Source organism: Ruditapes philippinarum, unplaced genomic scaffold (genome assembly GCF_026571515.1).
Source record: "Ruditapes philippinarum isolate M1 unplaced genomic scaffold, ASM2657151v2 ctg9520_1_1_1_1, whole genome shotgun sequence".
Lineage (NCBI taxonomy): Eukaryota > Metazoa > Mollusca > Bivalvia > Venerida > Veneridae > Ruditapes > Ruditapes philippinarum.
The window spans coordinates 2,949-27,432 of NW_026853120.1; the positions used below are offsets into that span (position 1 = coordinate 2,949).

Genomic DNA, 24,484 nt, shown 5'->3' on the forward strand with positions numbered 1-24,484 from the left:
ACAGTAAACAGCAAGTTGTCGGTTGTAGAACCATGGAAAAGTATTTTACCCCCGTTGATAAATTACATTGTGTTATACATCTTTCGAGTTATTATGGAATCTAAATATTATCAGGGCAATGAACCTATGAATGAGTGTGTTCCAATTCTTCAAATATGTAAACAAGATAAACAAAGAAGAACGCAAACACAGGACCATCGTAAAGGAGCCCAGCGGGATAACAGACAAAAACATTCAATTTGTCAAATGTACTTTATTTGTATACAGTAACACTATAAGATGTATTCGAGTACTGATGACACGACATTTGATCAAAATATACTTATCATACTGACAAATGCGACATGATGAAAGGAGATAAAAACAGCGAGTATGCTACATACATTATAATTACAAGACGTAATACGTCTGCTTTGTGTTAGAGATTTTCAGAGGTATTTCAGGCGCATCAATTATATAATCCACATATTTAAGCACAAAAGCGCTGCACTGCATGCAAAGGCTAATTAAGTAGCAGTTTATATTTTTCTATATTATACAGTCCAACCTCAATTATTCGAATTACCGGGGACTGAAAATTTACTTCGAAAAATCGATGGGTTGGAGAACATATTGAAATGAAACTACTCCACTTGACCATATCGACAATTCAAGCGAAACTTTTCAACACGTCTGTTACCGGTAATCAAATAAACAACGACCAACGTTAAAAATATATTTTTATAAACTACTTGCAGTTAATTTCCAGGTTCTGTAGCACAGGTTAATATAAACATATAAACATGCACATTAAAACATCGCTGTCATCTCCGTGCATGTCGGACAAAGTGAAGGATTTTAATGATAGACATTCATGCATTACGAATGTATTCAAAATTATACAAACAGCATTAATATAAACCGTTCAATTAATAAAATAGTTTATTTTTATTTGTTTATTGTCATTCATCAATCAAAAAATCATTATTTTTGAACACCTTTTGAACACCTTGAACCGTGCACTTAATAGCATACAATTAATGTTCGGTACACGCAAATCGTAATTATCATGGCTATTAGAAGTTTTTGCTGCCAAGTTCTTCACAATTTGGGACGGTCAGCGAGTCAATCAGCGCCAATTAGTCTGGCTTCAAATAATAGGTGTGAAATTCTTACATAATGATATAATCCGGACCGAAATTTTACTTCGAAAAATAGGAGGTATCGGGTAATGCATTTCGAATAATACGTTCATATTTATATTAATTTATATAGAGATGAAGACGAGACCGTACATCTACTTTGGATAATGCAGGGTATTCGAATAATTGGTTGTCGAATAACCGGGGTCGGACTGAAGTTAATAAGCAGTTCTAGTAAAACAACTACAACACTGAAAAACCGCCTCCGTGGTCGAGGGGTTAGAGTCGATGACTTCTAATCCATTTACCTCTCTGGCGTGGGTTCGATCCCCGGGAGATGCTTTGGTAGTTTAGCGCGGAGGAAGGGAGTCTAGTACTGGTGTAACTCTCCAGGAACGATGGTTAGGAAACTACCCGCCTATATGACTGAAATACTGTTGGAAAAAGGCGTAAAATGAAACAAACAAAAACAAAAAAAACTACAACACTGTCATGTGACAATTTTTTATTGCCATTGTGAAGTGCAGCAAGACGATAAATCAAAATGGAAATCCTTGAAATGCTTCCCGTTAAAGAAGCACATCAATATCAGTATAGCATGCACTTTTCGTTATAATACAGACATTTTCACAAACACAATTTTTATAGTGGCATTAAAAGTCAATTCGTCAAATTGTTGTTCGAAAAAAATGCTGAATAACCGTTACCTTTCTTCTTATTTACTTGTTTTTATTTTGTTGTAAAAATATGCATACTGTTTTAAATTCAATAGCAACTTACAAGCAAAATAAAATATATTTTATGATCAGAAGTAGTTGATGCGTACATTGTTATTCCATGTTCGTTCAACAAAATCGAGACAAACCAGACTTTATCATTAACTACCTATTGTTCTCTTACTTACATGCAGTTTCCTTGTTTGTTTAATTGGGTTTTACGTTACATCGATATATTATAGGTCATATGACGACGTTCAAGATTTACTGAAGGAGGAAGACCTCAGTTGCCCTTCCGAGCAATATTTCATGCACGAATGGGCACTTGAGTAGAACCACCGACGTTCCGACTTACATGTAGAAGTTTGTACAAGTATTACCAAAATGATAGAGATAACGGTCTGTAATGTTTTTAAACTTTCAAGTCTCCTTTTTGAACACATTTTCTATATTTCACCAAGTGAAAATTGAAGGTAATCATTCAAAATTAGTCATCTAAAACATGCAAAACAAAACAGGGTTACATGCCCCTATCGTCGACTAAAGCAAATTCAACATTTAGGTGGTAAAATTTTAGAAAATTATAGAATCCGTTCTGTAACGAAGTTCTGTTATCGCTATATCCTTTTGAAACATGTCTACATATTTATGTCTACAGATAAATTTTAAGGATTATTGTTACAGCAATGTCATATTTTTGAAAAAAGTTATATCTTTGTAGAAAGATTTGAAATATTAAAAGGTAATTACAAGAATATTGATTAAGTTGTAATGATTTGCAGACAGAATTTATTGTATATGATGATGATACCTGCGGAGTTATATTTTTGTTTATTCATCTAACATATGAACAACTGTGTTCATTTTTCTTCATATCAAATCCATAAAACACTTCGTCTAGCCTCGTATGTATTTTCAAATTTCATTAATTACAAATAAATCCCATACTGTTTACAAAGTAATAAAGTGACACTATACATTATTGAATACACTTCTGATTTTAGTGTACTTGTTCACAGCTGCAAAATGAAATATATTCGGCTCAATGTACCAATGTTCGTTACAAACTATAGTTTTGACAATTATGTACTCGTCCAGTATAAATCAGCATTGAAAGCAATATCATTACTTTTATCATCTCGTGTCTTTTGACCTAGCTCTAATGAAACTACCATGGAATAAATACGAATGAGAATATTACAAGATATGATAAGATGTTTTGGTAGGATAAATGGTACAAAATATTTAACGTAGTTAAAGTAATACATCACTTATGATGCGTGAATACATAAAAAGATTACTATACAAAAAATCACACCCATTTAGAATAGTTGATGAAAAACTAATAAAAACATATTGTAAAAATCCCATGATAATAATTACCACCAAAAAGCTTTATTCATAAAGACATGTCATTATTTATTAGCGGTTAACATGTATGGACAATGAAAAGCAATGAATGATAAAGAGTGTTTTCCATTTTAAATATCAAGTTTTATGAAAAAATGCATAAATAAACTAAACTAAAAATCACACCCATTTAGAATAGTTGATGAAATACTACTAGAAAACATATTGTAAAAAAACATGATAATAATTGCAATCAAAAAGTTTTTCTTTTATAAAGACATGTCATTATTTACATGTATGGAAACTGAAGTCAATGAATGATAAAAAATATTTATAAATATTATATTTATATAAATACATATCAAGTTTTATGAAAAATCCATAAATGACATCACACGCAAAATCGGTAACCCGCAGCCGGGACTCAAACCATGACTTTCTTTCTTTTATATATTCATAGACGTACATAAGATGTGATTACTTACTTAACTTATGAACAGCTGTGCATTGCGGTTTTTGTTGCATACCGCGAAACATTGAATCAGTGTTGGTTATCATCTGACTGTCTAGAATCTCAATTTGCCGCCACAAGCATATAATGACATAATGATGCCTAATGACGTATTAAGATGGCCCTGGTATTTTTGGTATTTATAAATTATTCCAGTCGGTAGTAAATAAAGCAATCATGTTGCGAAGCTTTGAAAAATTTAGTTTGCCATCGTTTGAAATTGATGGTATTAATTTAATGTTAATAACTTTTTCAGTACAAAAAATATAATATTATATCAATAAAACATATTTGGTGTTATTTTGCCTTTGTCCAGTAAAGTTATTCATTGGCATCGGTGCATTGTTAACATTCAATGAAGCAGTAAATAAAATGATTCAAAATTCTAATTAAATATTCATTTAGAACATGTTGCTGTCTTACTTAGGCTTGTTTTACATCGAACAAACATGTTTTCGATAAAAAATATCAAATGAATTTCAGCGTAACATGCAAATGTAATTGAATAAAAAGAAACTTAATATCATAGAAAACTGGACATAAAACTGCAAACTGATATTTTGCCTTTGCCTGATAATTATAATGTCGATGTTTTTATCACACTTATTATTCATGTCGATCTATAGGTGCGAGTTTGTTTTTCTTCCGGAATGGAATGTGTATTGTGAGTCCAAATATATGCGCATCATTATGATCGATGTACACAGGGCCATGTTTAATCTTGTGCTGTGGTGTGATTGCAGGCAATGGAGCTCTAAAATGACAAAAAAGTTATATCATGTTATATATTCACACAGTATATAATAATAGGTTAATACACGACAAAACACGGTCAGATAACAATTTCATTTTTTTCCAAATATTATTATAACTTAAAGCGCATATTGTTAGATGATAATATTACTGACATAAATAATAGTATTACATATATGTTCAACCCAAACCTTGTTTTTTATTCATTATAATTTCATTTTTTGGCAGTCTTTTAACAGCAAACAATATGGCTACAACTTGTTTAAAGTCTGCGTGACCTTGTCGACAATATGCATTTTTTGCGTCACTAAGCAAGGTATTCATTTTCTGAAAGTCATCGAGATATATTTCTGTTTCATAATGAACTGTATAAGTGTATAAAGAAAGAGTAAGTCTCAGACGTCCTGGTGTAAGAAGTTTGATATATAGAAATTAACAAGTAAAAATGGGAAAACGGCAACATTTAGGTGTGAATTACAAAAAATGATATAATTTATTTGATTAAAAAATAAATAAAACCTATACAAGTATTTGTGATTACGACAATGTTTGATAATATGTATAGTTCATATATGCAATTAATTAAATATATTTCTGGTAAAATGTAATGCATGTGTTTCTAGTTCTTAAATAAAACACTTAACTTGAAGAGTGATCATGAATAACAAATAACAGCTTAATTTTATTTTAATATAAATTAAATATGTATTAAATTATATGATTATAAAAAAAACTTGTATTAAACGCCATCCTTTCTTCTATAATTGACATCTTCATGGACTTTCTTTTTTTGTTGGAGGTTACGGCTTCAGGAACATTATAAAATAATTGGTCGAAATATCCAATTAATTTAAGGGGTCAAGGTGTCTTAGGGGCCTAAGTGTCACGGGTCCAGATGTCATAGACTATTTAGAATATAACCTTCAATCCAATCTTTGTAAAATACTTTGTAATCTTAAAACTACAGAATGAACAACTCTAGATTCAAAACAAAAAAGTTAACATTAGCATATTGAAAGAAACAAAAGAATGTGTCATTTATATTCAAAATAGTATCTTGGAGATGAATTTCATTGCATGTTTGAATGTAACTTTTAAATAATGTTTAAAACTTTATTTTGCCAAATTATTCTTTCAAATAACTTATTTTCCTATAGCGTAAGGCATGATTTTCTGAACTTGCTTTGTTACCTGTTAGTGGATGTGTTAACATATCATAAGTAATATAGATATCATTTATGTTACAAACCAACTCATGTCGAAAGAAAATTGTTTAAACGAATACCTTTATGTGTTTAATTTGTTTGTCAAAATGTTCTCAATTATTATATATCCTTTTTGTTCTGTTAACGTCATAAGTTTTGAATAACTTTTCATTGTCAATGGTGTTAACTTTCCATAACCCATGCATTTTCCCATTTTCCCAGTGTCACCATCGCCCAGATTACCAGACTCATTCCTAATTGGAAATATGCTTTTTTTCTAATCTTAAATTAATACCCTTCATTGACATTCTTTAAAAACAGAGCTGAAATGTTTGTAGGAGGTCATTCCAGTATGGTAACAGAGAAATGATTCCACAAATTTCATTGCCAAAAGAGCATGAAGGAGGTTGATCGTGAACATAAGAGAGGTTTCAAAAGATACTTAATATTATCCCACTCAAGCAATTTTACGACGCAAAATTCACAAAACTGAGCAAGGTACATTTTTCCAAAATGGCTCGGAAAAGGCATATTACCTTATGCATATCATATGCGTTGGTCGTGAGCTTTCGGCCCCGGGCCGCAGTCTCAGAATAGGTCACGTGATACTCATAATCAGTTGAAATCATATGCAATTTCGTATTATATATAATAGGTATATAAGCGTATGATAGTTGTTTTTAAATATAAACACCTGTCTTATTCTTCAGAATATTTATTATATAGTTTGAAAGTAAATAAAAAGTATTAATTACCCGGATGTAAGATATGACATCATTTCTGTTCCTCGCGGTGGTACAGGTGGTGCAGTTGCGGGATATTGTTCGTAAGCAAGGTCTTCCGGGTCAGACTCTAAACAAATAATCAAAATTACACATTGATTGATATAATCCAACAAAAAAATTCTACGTAGTGATATTTAATATGTGTAGGTTTATTTTTTTGATGAGTTAATTAAAATCAATAATGAAACCACATGCGTTTAATATTCTATTAATCACAAACCCAAAATAAAACACTTGTTGTCACAGACACGCCTAAAATAATGTATATACTTTCAATTTCAACATGTCCGGAGAAGAGTGAATTTTGGAAAATTACATTTATCAATTCAAAAATGAGCGATCAGTTATCACATGAATCGCCTCACGGAATTCAATTGCATGTTGCAAAAATTGATTTACAGGCAAGACGCGTTTAGATCAAGGGCCTCAATTCGGCCACAAATCATTCACCAAAAAATCCTTGTCAAATTGGCAAGAACTTGAGCTACTCATCAACCTTGTAAAATTTCATTGAAATTGCAATAGCGGTGTTAGAGGAATAGAGCAGAAGATTTAAAAAATAAAAAGACTATGACAAGAATAATTGGGTCAAAAACCACAGATGATGTGCACGACAATACTAAGTATTTCTCATTCCTGAGAAGTTTTGAGGAAATTGCACCTGTAGTTTCTGAGTTGAAGTCTGGACGAACTTCTTTGTAGTTTGCATCACAAAACAAGAGCGATCAGTTATCACATGTGTTGCCTCATCATAGCCAATTGCATGTTGTAGGTACTGTGTAGCACGATAAAGAAACGCATTTTTATTTAACATGTTTAAGGGCTATACGAGCCAAAATAAGTCAACCGGAAAACCCGTTTAAGACATTGATTTATGAGTTGAATACCTTTTCACATAAGACATGGTTGATAATAATATGGAACATATATTTGAAGTTTGAAGTTGATCTGTAAAGAAACAAGAGGGCCGTGAATGTTGTAGATATCCGTGATCATCCTTATTTAGGTCGGAAGAGAATGATGTTTTAAGAATTGTTTTTTCTTTTTTAAGCTAAAGTGGCCCCTGCAAGAGGACAATCAAATTAATTTGAACAATTTTTATAACAGACTACATATGAATGCTACATACAAAGTTTCGTGATAATCGATCAATAAGTTCATTACAAAAAGATGTTTAAAGGTGTTTTCCTATTTTAAGCTCTGTTGACCCCAAAACGGGTCAATTGGAAAGATGTGAGCAAATTTAAGTATGACTATCACAAAGAAACTACAGACATAATTTGAAGTTAATTTGCCCAGCGCTTAACGAGAAGAAGATGAATGTTGACAAATGACGACGGACGCTGGAGTATCCCCCTTTGATATCAATAGCTCACCCTAAACCTTCAGTTCTGGTGAGCTAAAAAAACAAGTGAGAATAAAAATAGTATATTTTACGGAAATTCTAAGTTCAAGGGTAGATCATTTGAAAACCTTTCTTCTAATGTTTGAACGTTGTTACATATGATGTTGACAATGATAAGGAACATGTATTTTCAGTTTGAATTTGATGCCCTAAGAAATAAGATAATAGAAATATAATAGAAATATTTTACTGCACCAAACTTTTAATCAGAAACGGGCGCTATGAAGTACGCGGGTTGACGTTAGACAGTTCTCCAAATACTTCGTGTTATCGAGCTAATAAAGTACTAATAAAGCTAATAAATTACTTCTATCTTGATCACGGTTACTGTTGTTTGTACACCATTTGACAACAATCAGCACTGCTAAAAGAGCTATTACTACAGCTACAGATAGTACAATAACAGCTATTTTCCATGCAGCAAAATCTTGTCCACCCTCTTTACTTTCATCTGTGTCTGTATCAAGATCCTCTTTACTATCACCGTTACCATCAGCTTAAACAAGAAAATTAATTACCCACATGCTCAATAAACATATGATAAAATTTAAATTTGACATTTACGACTGTTAAGTCTGAAATTTACAATCTCGAATTCACAGTTAACAAAGGCCACATAATCAAATATTGGTCAAAATGTAACACTGTGTGTGGAGGTTCCGTGTTGAACTTCTTGACTTACTTCCAAGTATTACAGTTGTGACTCAAAAAATGCATGTTCATTAACAATATCTTACACATTAAAGAATCATATATTGTTGCTTAAAATGTGATTGTTCTCATAGCCGATGCGCACTTCTAAGATAATATATTTTTTTCTGATGGCATTTCACCAATAATATCAAGAACAACTGCTGGGCGGGCCAATACTCGACTTTTTTTCTTTTTTCAAGAAGAAAACAATTTATAGGTTTACACAAATTTTGAAAATGAAATATTCAAAATGAGTTTTTCCATTTATTTAATTTCTATATGTAGGTCTGGTTACACTTGCTGTTGTGTCGAAGTATGAATCATTTCAAAAATGTACAATGATCAACTTTACATCTGAAACAGTACATATAATCCATCAAATCCTAACATAAAAAAAAAATGACAATTCAACAACCATTCAATAATTTGACATGGACGGTTAAAGTCATTCTCAAGGTCAAGATCATCCTTAGCTGTAAGTTCTTGTCCAAAAGGTTATGTTGTCCAAGTAGAAAATAATCCATTTATTTATTACAAAGGTATAGTCAATTGTAGCTAACAACAGTGAAATAACAATAATTCAACCTTCAATGTCACAGGCATAAATGAGCCAAAGTCAATTTAAAAATGTGATATTGTACATGATGGCCTCATCCTTAAGAACGTTGTGTCTTTATATAAATTCAATCTATTTATGAATTATTATCACAAATTTAAAAAATATGACCAACAATGTCATAATTTTATATGAGTGAAGGCCAAGGTCTTTTGATAAACTTAAAAGTCTGGTCTAGATGATTGCTTGGTTCAAATTTGAAGACAGTCCATTAAAAATATAACAACAACATCAAAATTTAGTCATTTGACTTTAATGGGGTTAATGTTGTTTATGAATGAAGGTCAAGTTTTAGTCTGTTTTGCTTTGAGGTCTTGTTCCAAGGGTTGTTGTGGCCAAGTATGAAGACAATTTACGAAGAATTCGAAAAAGATACGATCAATTTCAGTTTTTTTTGGGACGGCAACGGGAACGCCGACATGAATGTAAGACTATAAGACATCTCGACCCCTTGACATCTCGACCGTAGCCGACTCGACCTCTGAGACACCTTGACCCATGGCACTTTGACCTGTCAGTCTCTTAGACCCCTTAAATTGACCGGACAATACATTTGCAATTAAAACCCTTATTCCATAATGTACATTTTGACGTTACTTCAAAAGAAAAAGATTATGAATAAAGACGTTATGTCAGAAAAATGTAGAGTTTTACAAGTTTGTTTGATATACATGTATATATAATTTAAATACATGAAGACACATTGAATTATTGTTTGATTCATGATAACATTCAAATTATGAGCGAAAAATGCGTAGATGAAATACGAGATGAAAAGCGTTTGGATGCAGATTTTTGAAAATTAATTTTCTACGTCTGTTTTCAGTTTGACTTCCTGTAAAAAAAAGAGAAGAACTGAATATTTGTGAAAATGTTATTGGTTATTTTAAAATAACAATCTGAACTCTTGGAATCTAGCTGGCTATTGTAAAATTAGTAGAACAACAAACAGGATTTTTCTGACATGATTCTCATTTTTAATTGATTTAAAGAAGTGTGGAAACGAATTTCATTCATAAGTTATTCTACTATCAATTTAAATTTCAAATGATTAAGTTGTGTTTAAAAATTACTTCTCCTACACATTATAAGTTCTTTATTGCCGTGCATCCTTCTGCAAACTAATTTACGCTGCTGTAACGAGTAATCAGTTTTGTCAAATATTAACTAAACCACCACTTAAAATGTTTACTTTCGCGCATGAAAATAGCGAAAATGCACTCAAAAAAGAGCTTATCCAGTATTATCAAAGTTTATAATTTCTATGCATTTTACCTAATTATGTTACCGCTAACGGTTGATGAAACGTTTTTTTTATAATAAAATTGATGTTTGATTCGGTTCTTTTTTCGGATTTAAGGTTAACTCTATCACACAAAATGGGTGTAAAATTTGTTTATTATTCTAAAAATAAACATAGGAGTCAATTTTGCAGTTTCCACGAAATAACTCTGACCTTACGACTGTTGTAAATAAACACCCCTGTTATTACACCCAGAACTCATTATATAAATTAAAGATTTAAACTGGAATACCGGGATGTGTTGTAATTTCTTTTTATTTAAAATGAAAATAGTTAATTCTAATATGTGCCCTTTTGTGAATGTCAAGAAGAAACACTTATACATTTTGGGAATACAACAAGATTCAGCCAATATTTCAGTTTCTGAAAGAAAATTTAAAATAACTTTGATACCTTTTTTAATTGTAAATCTTTTATTCTAGGCTGTGAACTAAATGTTCACAGATTTGATGTCTTGTTTTTAGAATTATATATATATAATATTATATATTTGTCTAAGCGAAAACAATTGTTACCTACTTGTACTGGTTTTAAAAATAGCTTAAAATTAGCTTGGAATATTAATAAGAATATGAATTTGACAAAAGTAGACATCAATATATTATACAATTACATCAAAATTAGAAAAGTCCACTAACATAAAAGAAAACAAATTCAACGCATACAAGATTTTGTATTTCAGATGTTATTTTCGCTATTCCTACACCCTTTTAAAAAGTAAATAAATGATGTAATTATTAATCTTATAAATTACATGCATATGTGTTAACTGTTAAACATTATGGAATGTGATACAATGATAGTATGTATATGATTTGAATGATATGTATGTTGATATGTTTGTATATGACTTGATTGATTGTACATTATGATTGAATTGTATACACAATATGTGTAAGGTATGATGGGGATGCCCTCGACCCTTTCCGACCTATTTCGAGGAATATAAACGGGGTAACCTAGCCTAATTATGTTAATTCAATATGTAACATCCATAGGTCTAGAAGTCATCTTAATATCTTAAGAGGTCGAGAAGCCAAGGGGTATTAGTGTTCTTCTTACAACTGTAACAATACCTCTATTATTTACTTCGAAAAAAAGTCGAGCTATAAGCAAATGCTCATAAAATCTTACCAATGCAGGTACTTGTTTCCCACAACCCCGTGTCTAAACATTCGATCGTCGGTTTTGTAGTGTTATACCCGTCTTCACAAATCACATTTGCACGAGCTCCATTAGACGAGTCGTTCTCAACGATCAATGAGGCATTGCCATTATCAATAGCAATACTAGTAATTGGAGCACAATCTAAATAAAACAATTATACACTTGTACATTTTTTCTGTATCAAATGTGCAAATACGGAACGGGATATCACCAAAGTGTGATCTTGAATGACATTGCTGGCATTATACCAATTGCTTTATACTTTAATGTTTCTATTAAATTCGACAAGGAATATAATAATAAAGTTATTGTAGAGTAATAGGAGCAGTTAAATCTGGCCAATGGTTTTACGAAAATATGTGTCACAATGCGAGAAAGAGCAAAGTCTGATCCGTTATTATAGTAATGCATTGGTATCAAAAACAAGTAATAAATCAAGTTACTACTATTATATCACTGCTATTTCAATAAGTATATTTAAGCGCTATATATTAAGATATCACTATGACTTCACAAAGACTGAATTTGTAGTAAAATAGTAAAAAAGTACAATAAAAATATCACACCATTTATATATGATGCTCTATCTTAATTGTACTGTTTGCATCTCCTAACCGTCACAAATATCACATATTAAACCAAAATACAATAATTGCATTTTAAATCCTAGATAAGCCATTTCCAAACAACAGTCTTGTCATTGTATCGTAATGTTTGATAAATCAAATGAAATGGTGATTGTAAAAGTAAACATGTTTTCTTTATTCAATTTGATAAGAAATGACGAATGTCAACACTACTGACTACGATCCCACGCTACAAGTTATATTCCTCGTTGATATTTTCTTCTCCTAAAATTGGCGACGTATTTATAGGTTACAAAATACTAAAACATACCAACACATCGAATCTCCGGTACAGACGAGCAGCTCAGACTGAATTGGGTATTTACTGCTGTAGCTAGAATAAAAAAGATAAAATCATTCCACAAATAGCTTAAATAAGATAAGAGATTATCAATTATATTATATTTGTATATGCAGAAACGGAGGAAATGAAAACACAAATACTTGATAAAATGAAATGATATTTATAATTACCAGCAAATCCAAGAAAAAATAATCCTTCCTGGTTAGCATTGGAATTGTCCAAAAAGTTAATAGTGATATAATGCTTGTTTAAAGTATGAGTGGTGATGTCAGATCCATAGTAACTTTCACATTCGATACCATGTAATGTCACGTTTAAATTGTCACGCATTTCTAGTCTTTGTTCACAGTTTGATGCATCTAGATACAAATCAGCATCAATGATATATAAGTTAACACTAGATGTACAATCATATATTTCTAGAGAGCAAGAACATGTTGATTCGCCTGTTGTCACACCTGGATAACCTTTATTTGTTAAATAAAGTGGTAAACTCGATGAATGTATTTTGTCACTTGAACATACGGATAACTTCCTTTCAGCTGTAATCATAAAAACTTAAAATTTTATGAATAACAAAGAGGGGGTTTTGTGCCCCAAAACATGTGTTTCCCACAACTAGGTATGGTACTGATGACTCCTGCGAAGTTTCGTCGGTATCGAACTAGCGGTTTTTGCCTTTAAAGGCCAGACAATTTGGGTTTTTTATATTTATTTATTTATTATTTTACTACTTTTTTAATCAAGCTGTGGTGGCCATTTTGTGCTGGCGGTATACACGATAAGGGAAGGGTACTTATAACTCCTGTGAAGGTTACATTGAAATCCCGCCAGCAGTTCGACATGTGCAAGCCGGACAGACAGATAGTCGGACAGGCGACGAAGGCAAAACAATATATATATATATATATATATATATATATATATATATATATATATATATTATATATATATATATATTATAATTTAACTTTTTGGGAAACATAATTCAGTCAAATTATTTAGCAAACCCAATAAATCAAAACAATGTTTGATATAAAATATATGTGTATCTATTTTGTTTAATCTATGAATTGATTTGACTGACTTATTTATTTTTTAAAAATCAAGTTTTAATACAAAAGAATGTTGATAAGGTGAAGTATTAAAACTTAATAATTGAAAAATCCTTACAAGGAATACAATAATAGTAAATTGTAACATAGGAAGGTTCGTGCGCTCCTTGGGAACAAAAATCCCGGACCCCTCCGAGGGCAATAGTGCAGGACGATTTTCCAGAACATTGACGCCGAACATCAATTCTATCCGACGTCGTCGCACTTTCTAAACAATGGTCCGTATTAAAGTCGCAACAAATTGAATCACAAAGCGCATTATATCCATATAGGATAGAATCAACAGCTATCACTGAGCTTCCGCAGTCTATGTTAACATTGCCTGTATTACAGTGTGTTTCATTTCTTCTTTCTTCTACGGATGACAGTTGTGCTGGAACAAGTCATTATATTAATGCTAAAATCATCACATTATTTTCATGATTATCAATATAATTTTTATTACATGTGTCATAATAATGCTTAAAATAATAATAAGAAGAATAATAGTATAAAAAATATTATTTTATCAATATTATGAGTACTATTATTATCATTATTATTATAATAATAATAATAATAATAATAAAATAATAAAAATAATATAATAATAATAATAAAAGTAATAATAATAATAATAATAATAATAATAATAATAATTATTATTATTATCATAATTATTATTATTATTATGTTTTTTATTTAATAATTATCATTATTATTAATATTATTATCATTATTATTATCATTATTATTATCATTATTATTTTATTATTATTATTTTATGACTATTATTATTTATATTTACATTTATTTTTACATTTAATTAGTTATTTTTCATGCTTATTTATAAATATACTTCATACTTATTTATCAATCTTTTCATTTAATAGTAGATACAAATTCAAGTAAATTTGTGGTTTAAATGTAGGTCTAACACGTTCCTTGGTAAAATTTATAGTTCACAAGTTGTTATTGATAGTGATATACTAGTTCCATAATTCAAACATCACTCTGTGATTGAATGCTCTTAACATATTCTTTGGCATGAAGTTATTTACAACAAAATTGAAATAGATACGTGTATGTATCAATGCATTCCAAAATATCATTATTTTGCACATCAAAGAATGTTACAATTTACTAAAGTGTTATAAGCTACAATTGTAAATATGTGTAATAAATTAGCTGAAAAGGGGGCGAAAGAATATTTTAATCATTTGATCAATAAAGAAAAAACGGCACATGTATAAGCGTTCATTCGACATATATACAATATAATTGCAATTTAAACAATATGACATATTACTTCATGTACATGTATATAAATAAATGTATACTAATGAATGTAACGATGAATTAATTCAGTTCAATTCTAACAAATTAACCGGGAATGTTATAGATAAAACACATCGTGTTTACATGATTTTCTTCACTTAGTTATAAGTGTAAATCGATATGATGATATGTGAATATAACTGTTGGTACAGGACTGGAACGACACATTTCAACATACATTATATATTCTATTGCGATCTTATTTATCCTTACGGTTCAATGTCATTTTGGAGATTAATTAGTTACCGATTAATATTGATATTATAAATTAAACAACATGTACTGTATGATATAATTAGACAATAAAATAACTCACCTGATATGCACTGTATCATGTATAAAACCATGAACGATTTATATACAACTTCATTCATTCTAATGATGAAGAATAAATCTTATTTTCACCCGGAAGAAATATCGTCACATATTTGCGTTGTTAACGACCGCCTTTGCTATGCACCGATAAGCCCGTTAAGCATTAATAGTAAAGATTTGCTTTTGATTATTCACTATTTAAAACATTTATTCAATAACGTCGATATCAGATTTCACAACTCCATAATTGATCTTTAAAATTGATATAACAATAACGAAAAGTGGAAAACAAAACATATCAATTTGAAAAGATATTGATTGTATTTAAATCGGGTAAAAGTTTTACAAAATATTGATCGCAATGAAAGGTTGAAATAGAAGGGGAAACAATTAGGTTACTTTATAATCATGAATGCTTTCACTTTTCTTCACCTTCTATAAGGAGTTGTTATTGATTCAAAATACTTTACATATCATACACAAAAACAGTAAAGTGTTATGTTATGATTATTAAAAATTATTATTCCATTTGTTGTTACTGTCTTCGTGTATTGTTCTCACGAGTTTGTCCTATATGCGTACTTGCGTGCGAGTGCATATACCTATCGTTATGGACACACACTTTTTACACTGTGAACCCATGAACATAGTGTCCACAAAGATCACACAGCCAGAAAAAAAAGAGAGTCAAAAATGGGTAACTTCCCTTTAAACCATGCTACTTACGTTGTTATATCATATAAAGTTAAACAAATTTAAAGAAATTTAATATTTAACTCACTTACGATCCGTGCGTTAATTTGACACCAAAATGAAGCATTTGCTTTTTTTTGTAGAAGCAGTCGGATTTTTATTTCGTTTTTTTTTTTTTGTTCTGTCTTTTTAATCATTTTTTTTTCATTTTACACGTTTTAAATGGTTTTCATTGATGTATACTATACTGAGTTTGTTCAGTTTTTTTTATAAATTCATAACTATTCTAAGTTTATATGATTTATGTAATTTACTCAAGTAGTTTTTATATACGTCCATCAATTTTGTAATGATCAATAGTGACTAAAAAATAATTCTTTGTAATAGTAAGTTTCCTTTAAATGTCACGGTTTGTTTTCAAAAGTGATCGTTACAGGAAAAATGTTTCCAAAAACAAAATTAAATTGTATGAATGTTATAATCTATAACTCATGATTATCCTTATAGCATTATCATTATAATTATTTTATATATTTAACGTGCTAGAAATGTGAGTTATCAGTTAAGGGAAGGACTCTTTATCGTTAAAATATAAAAAAAAAGAACCGAAAGCGGAAAAGGCAAAAGAGTAAGAAATAATGAGCCAGTGTTGATGTTTTAGGACTTTAAAAATGTCAAACTCCGTGTTCATCATGAACTCCAGGATTTGAAGAGGAAATACAATCAGTGAAAAAAGTAACACGCAATAAATGATAACAGAAGTGTAATAAAAAGCTCATTGTCATTATTGTATGTTTATCTATCTGCATTAGAGGCATTTAATTCTCTATTGCATACACCAAACAATCAATTTTTATAAGGGAAGCTTGTATCGAGAATGCAAAATATTGTGTAAATATTGTTTACAAAAAAAAAAAAGACCACGTAAAGTTTATTCGCAATTTTAAGTAATTCATCATTCAGGTCACATAATGATTTCTACTTACTAATGGTCAAAAATTCAAGTTATAATGTGCCATACATAGATATCTGCAGGTTGTTTAGACTGTTTTTATCATATTATATTTTTTAAACATTCATTTACGTGTTGTATTATTAACTGAAACTTGCACATCATTATCAGTATCAATAAATAGTTGAATGTTATAGTTGAATAATGGCACTTAACTACGGAATGCCGTTAGGGCCATTGCCTATGAATGTGTTGATCTGAAACGCGATAGTCGATAGTACGATGGTGGAAACGCGAAATCACGAAACTACGATGGTGAGCACGCGAAAGCACGAGTATGAAAACGCGAAAGTACGATGATGAAAACGCGACAATACGATACTACGATGATGAAAACGCGATAAACTATCGTGTTTTCACCATTATACTGTCGCGTTTTCACCATCGTAGTTTCGTGATTTCGCGTTTTCATCATCGTACTGTCGTGTTTTCATCATGGTACTATTGCGTTTTCACCATCGTACTATCGCGTTTTAATCATCGTACTGTCGTGTTTTCATCATCGTACTATCGTGTTTTCACCATCCTACTGTCGTGTTTTCATCATCGTACTATCGCGTTTTCATCATCGTACTATCGCATTTTCACCATCGTAATTTCATGATTTCGTGTTTTCACCATCGTACTATCGCGTTTTCACCATCGCAATATCGCGTTTTCATCATTGTACTATCGTGTTTTCACCATCGTACTGTCGTGTTTTCATCATCGTACTGTCGTGTTTTCATCATCGTACTATCGCGTTTTCATCATCGTACTATCGCGTTTTCATCATTGTACTATCGCGTTTTCACCATCGTAGTTTCGTGAGTTCGTGTTTTCACCATCGTACTATCGACTATCGCGTTTCAGATTAGCACATTTATAGGCGAAGGCCCTAACGGCATTCCGGAATGCCGTTAGGGCCATCGCCTATGAATGGTTTGATCTGAAACGCGATACTCGACGGTACGATGATGAAAACGCGAAATTACGAAATTGCGATGGTGAAAACGCGACAGTACGATGGTGAAAACGCGATAGTTTATCGCGTTTTAATCATCGTAGTATCGTACTGTCACGGTTTCATCATCGTACTATCGCGTTTTTATCATCGTGCTTTCGCGTTTTCACCATCGTAGTTTAGTGATTTCGCGTTTTCACCATCGTACTATCGACTATCGCGTTGTAGATCAACACATTCATAGGCGATGGCCCTAACGGCATTCCGTACTTAACCAAATTGACACCTAATAAACTAAATAAATTATAATGTTAACAAAAAGTATCTTTAAAAAGACACTCGGCCGAAGTAAAACGTGTTATCTTGCATTAGATAAGCTACTGCTAACCATGCTAACCACAAACAGTACATTTAATTCATCCGCAATAGTTTTATTTCAGTTCATGTTTTTCCAAATTAATTGTCATTTTAGATTTTAAACAATTTTAAATATTTTTTACATTTTGGTTTTTAAAATGGTTTGTTTTAAATAGGAATTTAAAAAAAAAAAATTTCATAGTAATTATTTTACTTATTAAGGGGGGCATTTTAAAATTAGTCAATTTTTCCCCAATGGTCTTAAAGGTTCGAAAGGGAAAATTTAAACTAGAACAGTTGAAAAAAACCAATGAACGAAAAAGTAAAAAAAAGGGATCTGTAATTTTAATTTTTCATATTTTTATTGAAAGTGTTGGGGGAAACATCTTTAAAATTATTTTTGTTTTTAAAATTTTTTTCAATTTTTTCCCAAAATTCTTGCATCCGAAATCGAAAGACCTCCCTGAAAGGGAAACTTTCTAAGTTATAAAAATAGGTATAATTTTAAAAATGAGAAATAAAATTTTCCCTTATAAATTTTATTTTTTACTTTTAAATTTTTAGCAAAAGTAAAGGTAAAATCAACGGTTCATTACAAAAATTGTGGTTATGATCAGCTATTAAATTGTCCAAGTTAGTTTGATAGCAATTTAAACGTAATATCAGATCGAATGGTACCATTCATTTGTGACTTGTGTACGGAAGCGTCCTGGTGCCAATGCAGCATGTTCTATTAAAAAAGATAACTCCTACGTAGGGCTTTATAACTCCTACGTAGGAGATAAAAGAGCCTAATTAGGAGTTTATAACTCCTACGTAGGAGATATTAAAACCTAATTAAGAGTTTGAAAGTCCTACGTACTCCTAAATAGGTTTTTATCTCCTACGTAGGAGTTATAAAGTCATACGTAGGAGTTGCAAAGTTCTACGTATTAAGAGTTATCTTTTTTATAGAACATGTTAAATTGGCACCAGGACGCTTCCGTACTTGTGAAATTCCTTATGTCAAGTGCACAACAAAAACAAACTAGAACTCCGCGAGTCGGATGTGTCGCCTTGGGAACAATGTAGATTAGGAGAAATGGCCAGGACAAAAATGAAATATGAAAAATAACAATGGGTAATAACTAAAAAAAATAATAAGTGCAGAGCAGCAGTGTCTGTGCACTGCAATTCTTATCAATAAGATCTATCATTCTATGATGTTTCAAGTCCATAGCTTTCATACTTGAGGAGAAATGACCAGGACAAAAATAAAGGAAGAAAATCAACAAAGGGCAATAACTCAAAAAATAAGAAACGCAGAGTATCAGTTCTTATGCACTGCACCTTTTCTTCATGAGATCTATCATCCTATGAAGTTTCAAGTCCATAACTTTCATACTTTCGGAGAAATGGCCTGGACAAAAATTAAGTATGAAAATTAATAAAGGGCCATAACTCAAACATTAAGAAATGCAGAGTACCGATTCTTCTGCCCTGCACTTTTTCTGAATGAGATCTATCATCCCATGAAGTTTCAAGTCCATAGCTTTTATACTTAAGGAGAAATGGCCAGGACGAAATTAAAGTATGAAAATAAACAAAGGGCAATAACTCAAAAAATAAGAAATGCAGAGTAACTGTTCTTGGGCACTGCACTTTTTCTTAATAAAACCTATCATCCTATGAAGTTTCAAGTCCATGGCTTTTATTCATTAAGAGAAATGGCCCGGACAGAAATAAAGTATGAAAATTAACAAAGGGCAATAACTTAAAAATTAGGAAGTGCAGAGTACCGGTTCTTGTGCACTGCACTTCTTCTTAATGCGATCTATCATCCTATGAAGTTTCAAGTCCAAAGCTTTTTTAGTTGAAGAGAAATGGCCCGGACAAAATTAAAGTATGAAAATGAACAAAGGGCAATAACTCAAAAAATAAGAACTGCAGAGTACCGGTCCTTGTGCACTGCTCATCGGGTTATTGAAAGAAGCAGGCATACCAAGTTTGAATCAATCAGACTTATAGTGACTGAGTTATGCTCTGGACAAGCTTTAGGGGACGCCGACAACGACGCCGACAACGACGCCGCCGACACAGACGCCGCCGACGCCGCCGACAAAAGTAACCCCTATATGTCACCTTTTCAAGGCGACACAAAAACTGACTTCTCATAAATCAAATGGTTTTTTTTAAGATTTGAAATATTATTGTATACATCATGCTAATTCTACAGACTAAAACAGTTATTTCATATACATTTAAGAATTTTACAACTAAGAGATAAATGTCATGTCGTAAATAAAAAAGTGTGACAGGAAATTTGTCCCTGCATGCCCTCACATAAAAATAATTTAAATTATATATAAATCACGAGGGGATCCTTATGTGAAATCCCACATAAATCGTTTGTGTCCAAGAATCGCTAGAATTGTTTGATTACAGACTGTTATGGTATTCTGACCTTTTCAATGCAAGATTGGTCAAATTTCTTGTTTTACAACTAAACAACGTTCATGAAGTGGGATGCAGAAAGGATTGTAGGACCAACAATAAAGAATAAGACATTTTTTTTCAGGAATAATTAATGAAAAAACATTGCATTTTAGTTAACGAAATAGAATAGATTTGATAATGATTCAATAAAGACCAATTGCTTTTTAAATTGAACACTTGTACAGTGATATTTATACAAATTTAATATTTACCATACATTCTCAGCTGTGTTAATTACCAAGACATTGTCTATATTGAATGCATTCAGTTTTTATCTTTGAACGACATGTAAAAAAATATTTCAGAATAAAACATAGTAAATTAACACATAATGCCTATCGAATCCAACACATTTATCTTGAAAGGATATAGGTGTTAACAATATAAATCAAATTGTGCCATAGTGCATGATAAACAATCTCAATATGTCGAATAATAAATTATGATAAAATGACAATCTATTTTGATTCTACTTCTTTCTGTCTATTTCTACTTTGATATTATTATTATGTTCATTAAAAAGATATCATTGTGTGATTGTGATCTATACCTTTCATGTGTGTATTTAAAAATATTTTATTATAAAGAAAAAATTAAAACTGTATTTTATTGCACATAACTTAATCAACCAAAATGTGCACCTATTTCACGTGTTGGATTAATACGCCAACGGCAAACAATATATAAAACCAATAAATTTGATTCCATACATTTCAACATCTGTTTACCTATCAATTGTTTATAAACCTTATTATTTTGATTTCATTATCTTAATTCTGCAGGCAATAATTTACTAAATGAAATATTTACTAAAGGTAACTGGTTTAGTTCAATCTCAGTTCACACCTCTGTTATACGTAAATAACTTTAAAATTATCATACCAGATTGATCGTATCAAATACTGTAGGGATGCTCACTGATATACTTATGTTACCTATAAAAATGATATATCATGTGAAGTACAATATCAATCGTGCTATAAAAGAACATTAATTTTATAGATTGACTGTTGCAAGCAGGAAGTCAGGCATGCGAACTGCCTTATAGAGATGTACTAGAATTTTCAAGTTTGTGAAACTATGAAACACAATAAGTTAAAAATCAAGAGCTGAATGTGTAAAAAAATAGTAGATCCGTGAATTAAAAACCGTCGATTTGTTCTGATAAAGTAATGAAATCATCGCTAAGATAGTGTTAAAATGTATTTGCCTTCATTTGCACCGATACTTTAATTTTACACAAACCTTTTCATACACATGGACTTTATTGTTAAATACACATCCACCTTTACACAAGATACTTGTTTCTGTAAGATATGTTCTAATGAAAACTTTATTGAATTCTTGTTCACATGATTAGTAGACAATGTTTTCACTTAATTACTTTGTCTGTGGAATTAATAAAACTTAACATCAGAATTCTAACCTCATCCAAAAATGAAAGCTTATCAGAACGCATATCAATTTCGAATGATCATCACTGTTTATTGTTGTTTTATTTTTGCAATTTCACAACAAGAATGATAAAACTGGTGTAAATGAAATATGTTCCAATTTCATTGTATGCTTATTAAAATTTTACAAAAAACACATTGAAACGGTGGTTCGATGTTGCAAATGGTATTTTATCCCCTTTGCATCTTAAGTTAATGTTAGTGTTCATCCGTGCCGTTCTACAGAAATTAGAAATTTCGACGGGAGCGATAGTGACCGGAGAATGTTGCTAATTTCTGTAAAACAGCTACGGATGAAAACTAACATATTTAGTGACAAACTCTATTTGGCCTCATTAATATTCACTTTATTACGTCACTTCCAGTCTGCGTTATAAATCAGTTACCTGATTTGGGGGGGGGGGTAAATTTGACCTCATAATATGCATGATTTACGTCATTTTGCGCGTGAAGACGCATTTACTCTTGGGCAATATGAAGGGCGGCATAATTATGGCTGATGCGAGATATTGAAACATTTTTACCGGAAAATATTTTTGATGAGTTGGATAATTTTTACCTGTTATGATTATTATTACACTTTGAAGGGTTGGACAACTGATACTCAGTAGCTAATATCTTATTTGATTTATACATGTATACACTAAATTTCAGAGGTCACGGTATATATTTTCCAAAAGAATTGTTTACTTTCACTTTATGTCTACCGAGACACACGTGACTTTTCTCAAAGTTACAAACTAATAAAGACCTTTTATTACATTCAAATTAAAAGATATTAATTGACATTTTGTATTGTTTCTTTTTTTACCAATACACATGAGGTATCTTTTCGCCAAGACACGGATTTAAAATGCATGTATATCCTTTATCAATATAAGCAAAATTGAAATATTAAATTGGAAAGAGATACTGATTCTATTTAAATCGAACAAAACTGGTTTACATTTCAATTAAAAAAGTATTGATCGTATATGCTGAAATAGAAGGAAAATAAGTCGATTTCTTTATAATGACGATTGCTTTCCTTTTCCTTCACAGTCCCTCTAAACTAGTCTGAGGAGTGGTTAGTGAATCAATGAACTATACAATTTATACAAGACAAAAGAGGAGTGATATGTGATGATAATTAAAAAAAAGATTCATTTGTTGTAACTGTCTTCGTGTAATGTTCAGAGAGTTTGCTCTAGGTGCGTGCAAATTTATATATGTATCGTTTTGGACACAAACGTGCAGTGCGCACACATTTTGCGCTGTTGACACCTGAACATAGTGTCCAAAAAGATACAATCCGATTAAAATCAGTTCTAAATAACGGTCCGCTTTTAGATCTGACCGTAAAAAATTATGAATTCATTTCTGTTTACCTTTCAGACAGTCAATCCTCGGCGATCTTTCACATCTTTGAAAGCAATGTGATTCCTTATTTTAACCCTGGGAAGGAAAACCAATAATGAGTAGGTTATTTTCACGATATCGAGAAGAAACATTACGTTGTCCATACAGCCGACTGGTATACTTACAAAACAATCTTGTCCATTTAAAATTTACTAGTTCTTGTTTATTTGTTAAACATTACATGCAACATTTGTTTCTAACAAAAATCAATAATTTCTTTAACATCTATGCCTAACGATATTTGATACCTCTTCTAATGCCTGTGTCAAAACCGGTTTGATTGCATGGCTAAAATAGCTTTCTCAGGAAATCCGAATTATAAAGAAGGCGAAACACATATGGTCGACATCAGATCACATTAAAGATAGATTAAGTAGACCTAAAATTTAGCCAGATTGCAAAAATATCCCACATCCAGACAAGTTAAAAATGGGTTATCTTCCCTTTAAATTTAGAACTATTAACTGACGTTGCGAACCAGTGAAACATTGGTTAAATAATATTAAGAGGAAAACATTTTTAAATTTGACTCACTGAACATCCGTGCGGTAATTTTACACCAAAGTGAAGCATTATATATTGTTGAGGCAATCGCAATGGTAATAACTAATTTCAAATACAATCTACAGTAATTTTTGATAAACCCCATCCGACCCCTTTTTAAATGTAACAAATCTTTTGAAGAATTTATGGCAATGTGGTAGTATTTCATGCGTAATTTCACATAATTTACTTGCTTCTGAAGGGGCACTGTTTTAAAATAATTTCACGGTGCATATCCATATCGGTACCCTCTTTGCGAAATCTGCTGAAACAGTACCCTCTTTGTACATGCACAGGTCATTCTCTG

General features: G+C 31.1%; 1 protein-coding gene across 1 annotated transcript; it reads right to left on the minus strand.

Annotated features, from left to right (window-relative positions):
• Window positions 1–370: 370 nt before the first annotated feature.
• LOC132734492 (uncharacterized) lies at window positions 371–15,635 on the minus strand. The gene is made up of 8 exons (XM_060721239.1): window positions 15,304–15,635; window positions 13,729–14,043; window positions 12,726–13,097; window positions 12,523–12,585; window positions 11,593–11,766; window positions 8,154–8,342; window positions 6,412–6,508; window positions 371–4,452 (listed from the first exon to the last, which is right to left on the minus strand). The coding sequence occupies exons 1-8, from the start codon at window positions 15,359–15,361 to the stop codon at window positions 4,305–4,307; spliced, it is 1,416 nt and encodes a 471-aa protein (XP_060577222.1). The 5' UTR covers window positions 15,362–15,635; the 3' UTR covers window positions 371–4,304.
• Between the last annotated feature and the right edge of the window lie 8,849 nt (window positions 15,636–24,484).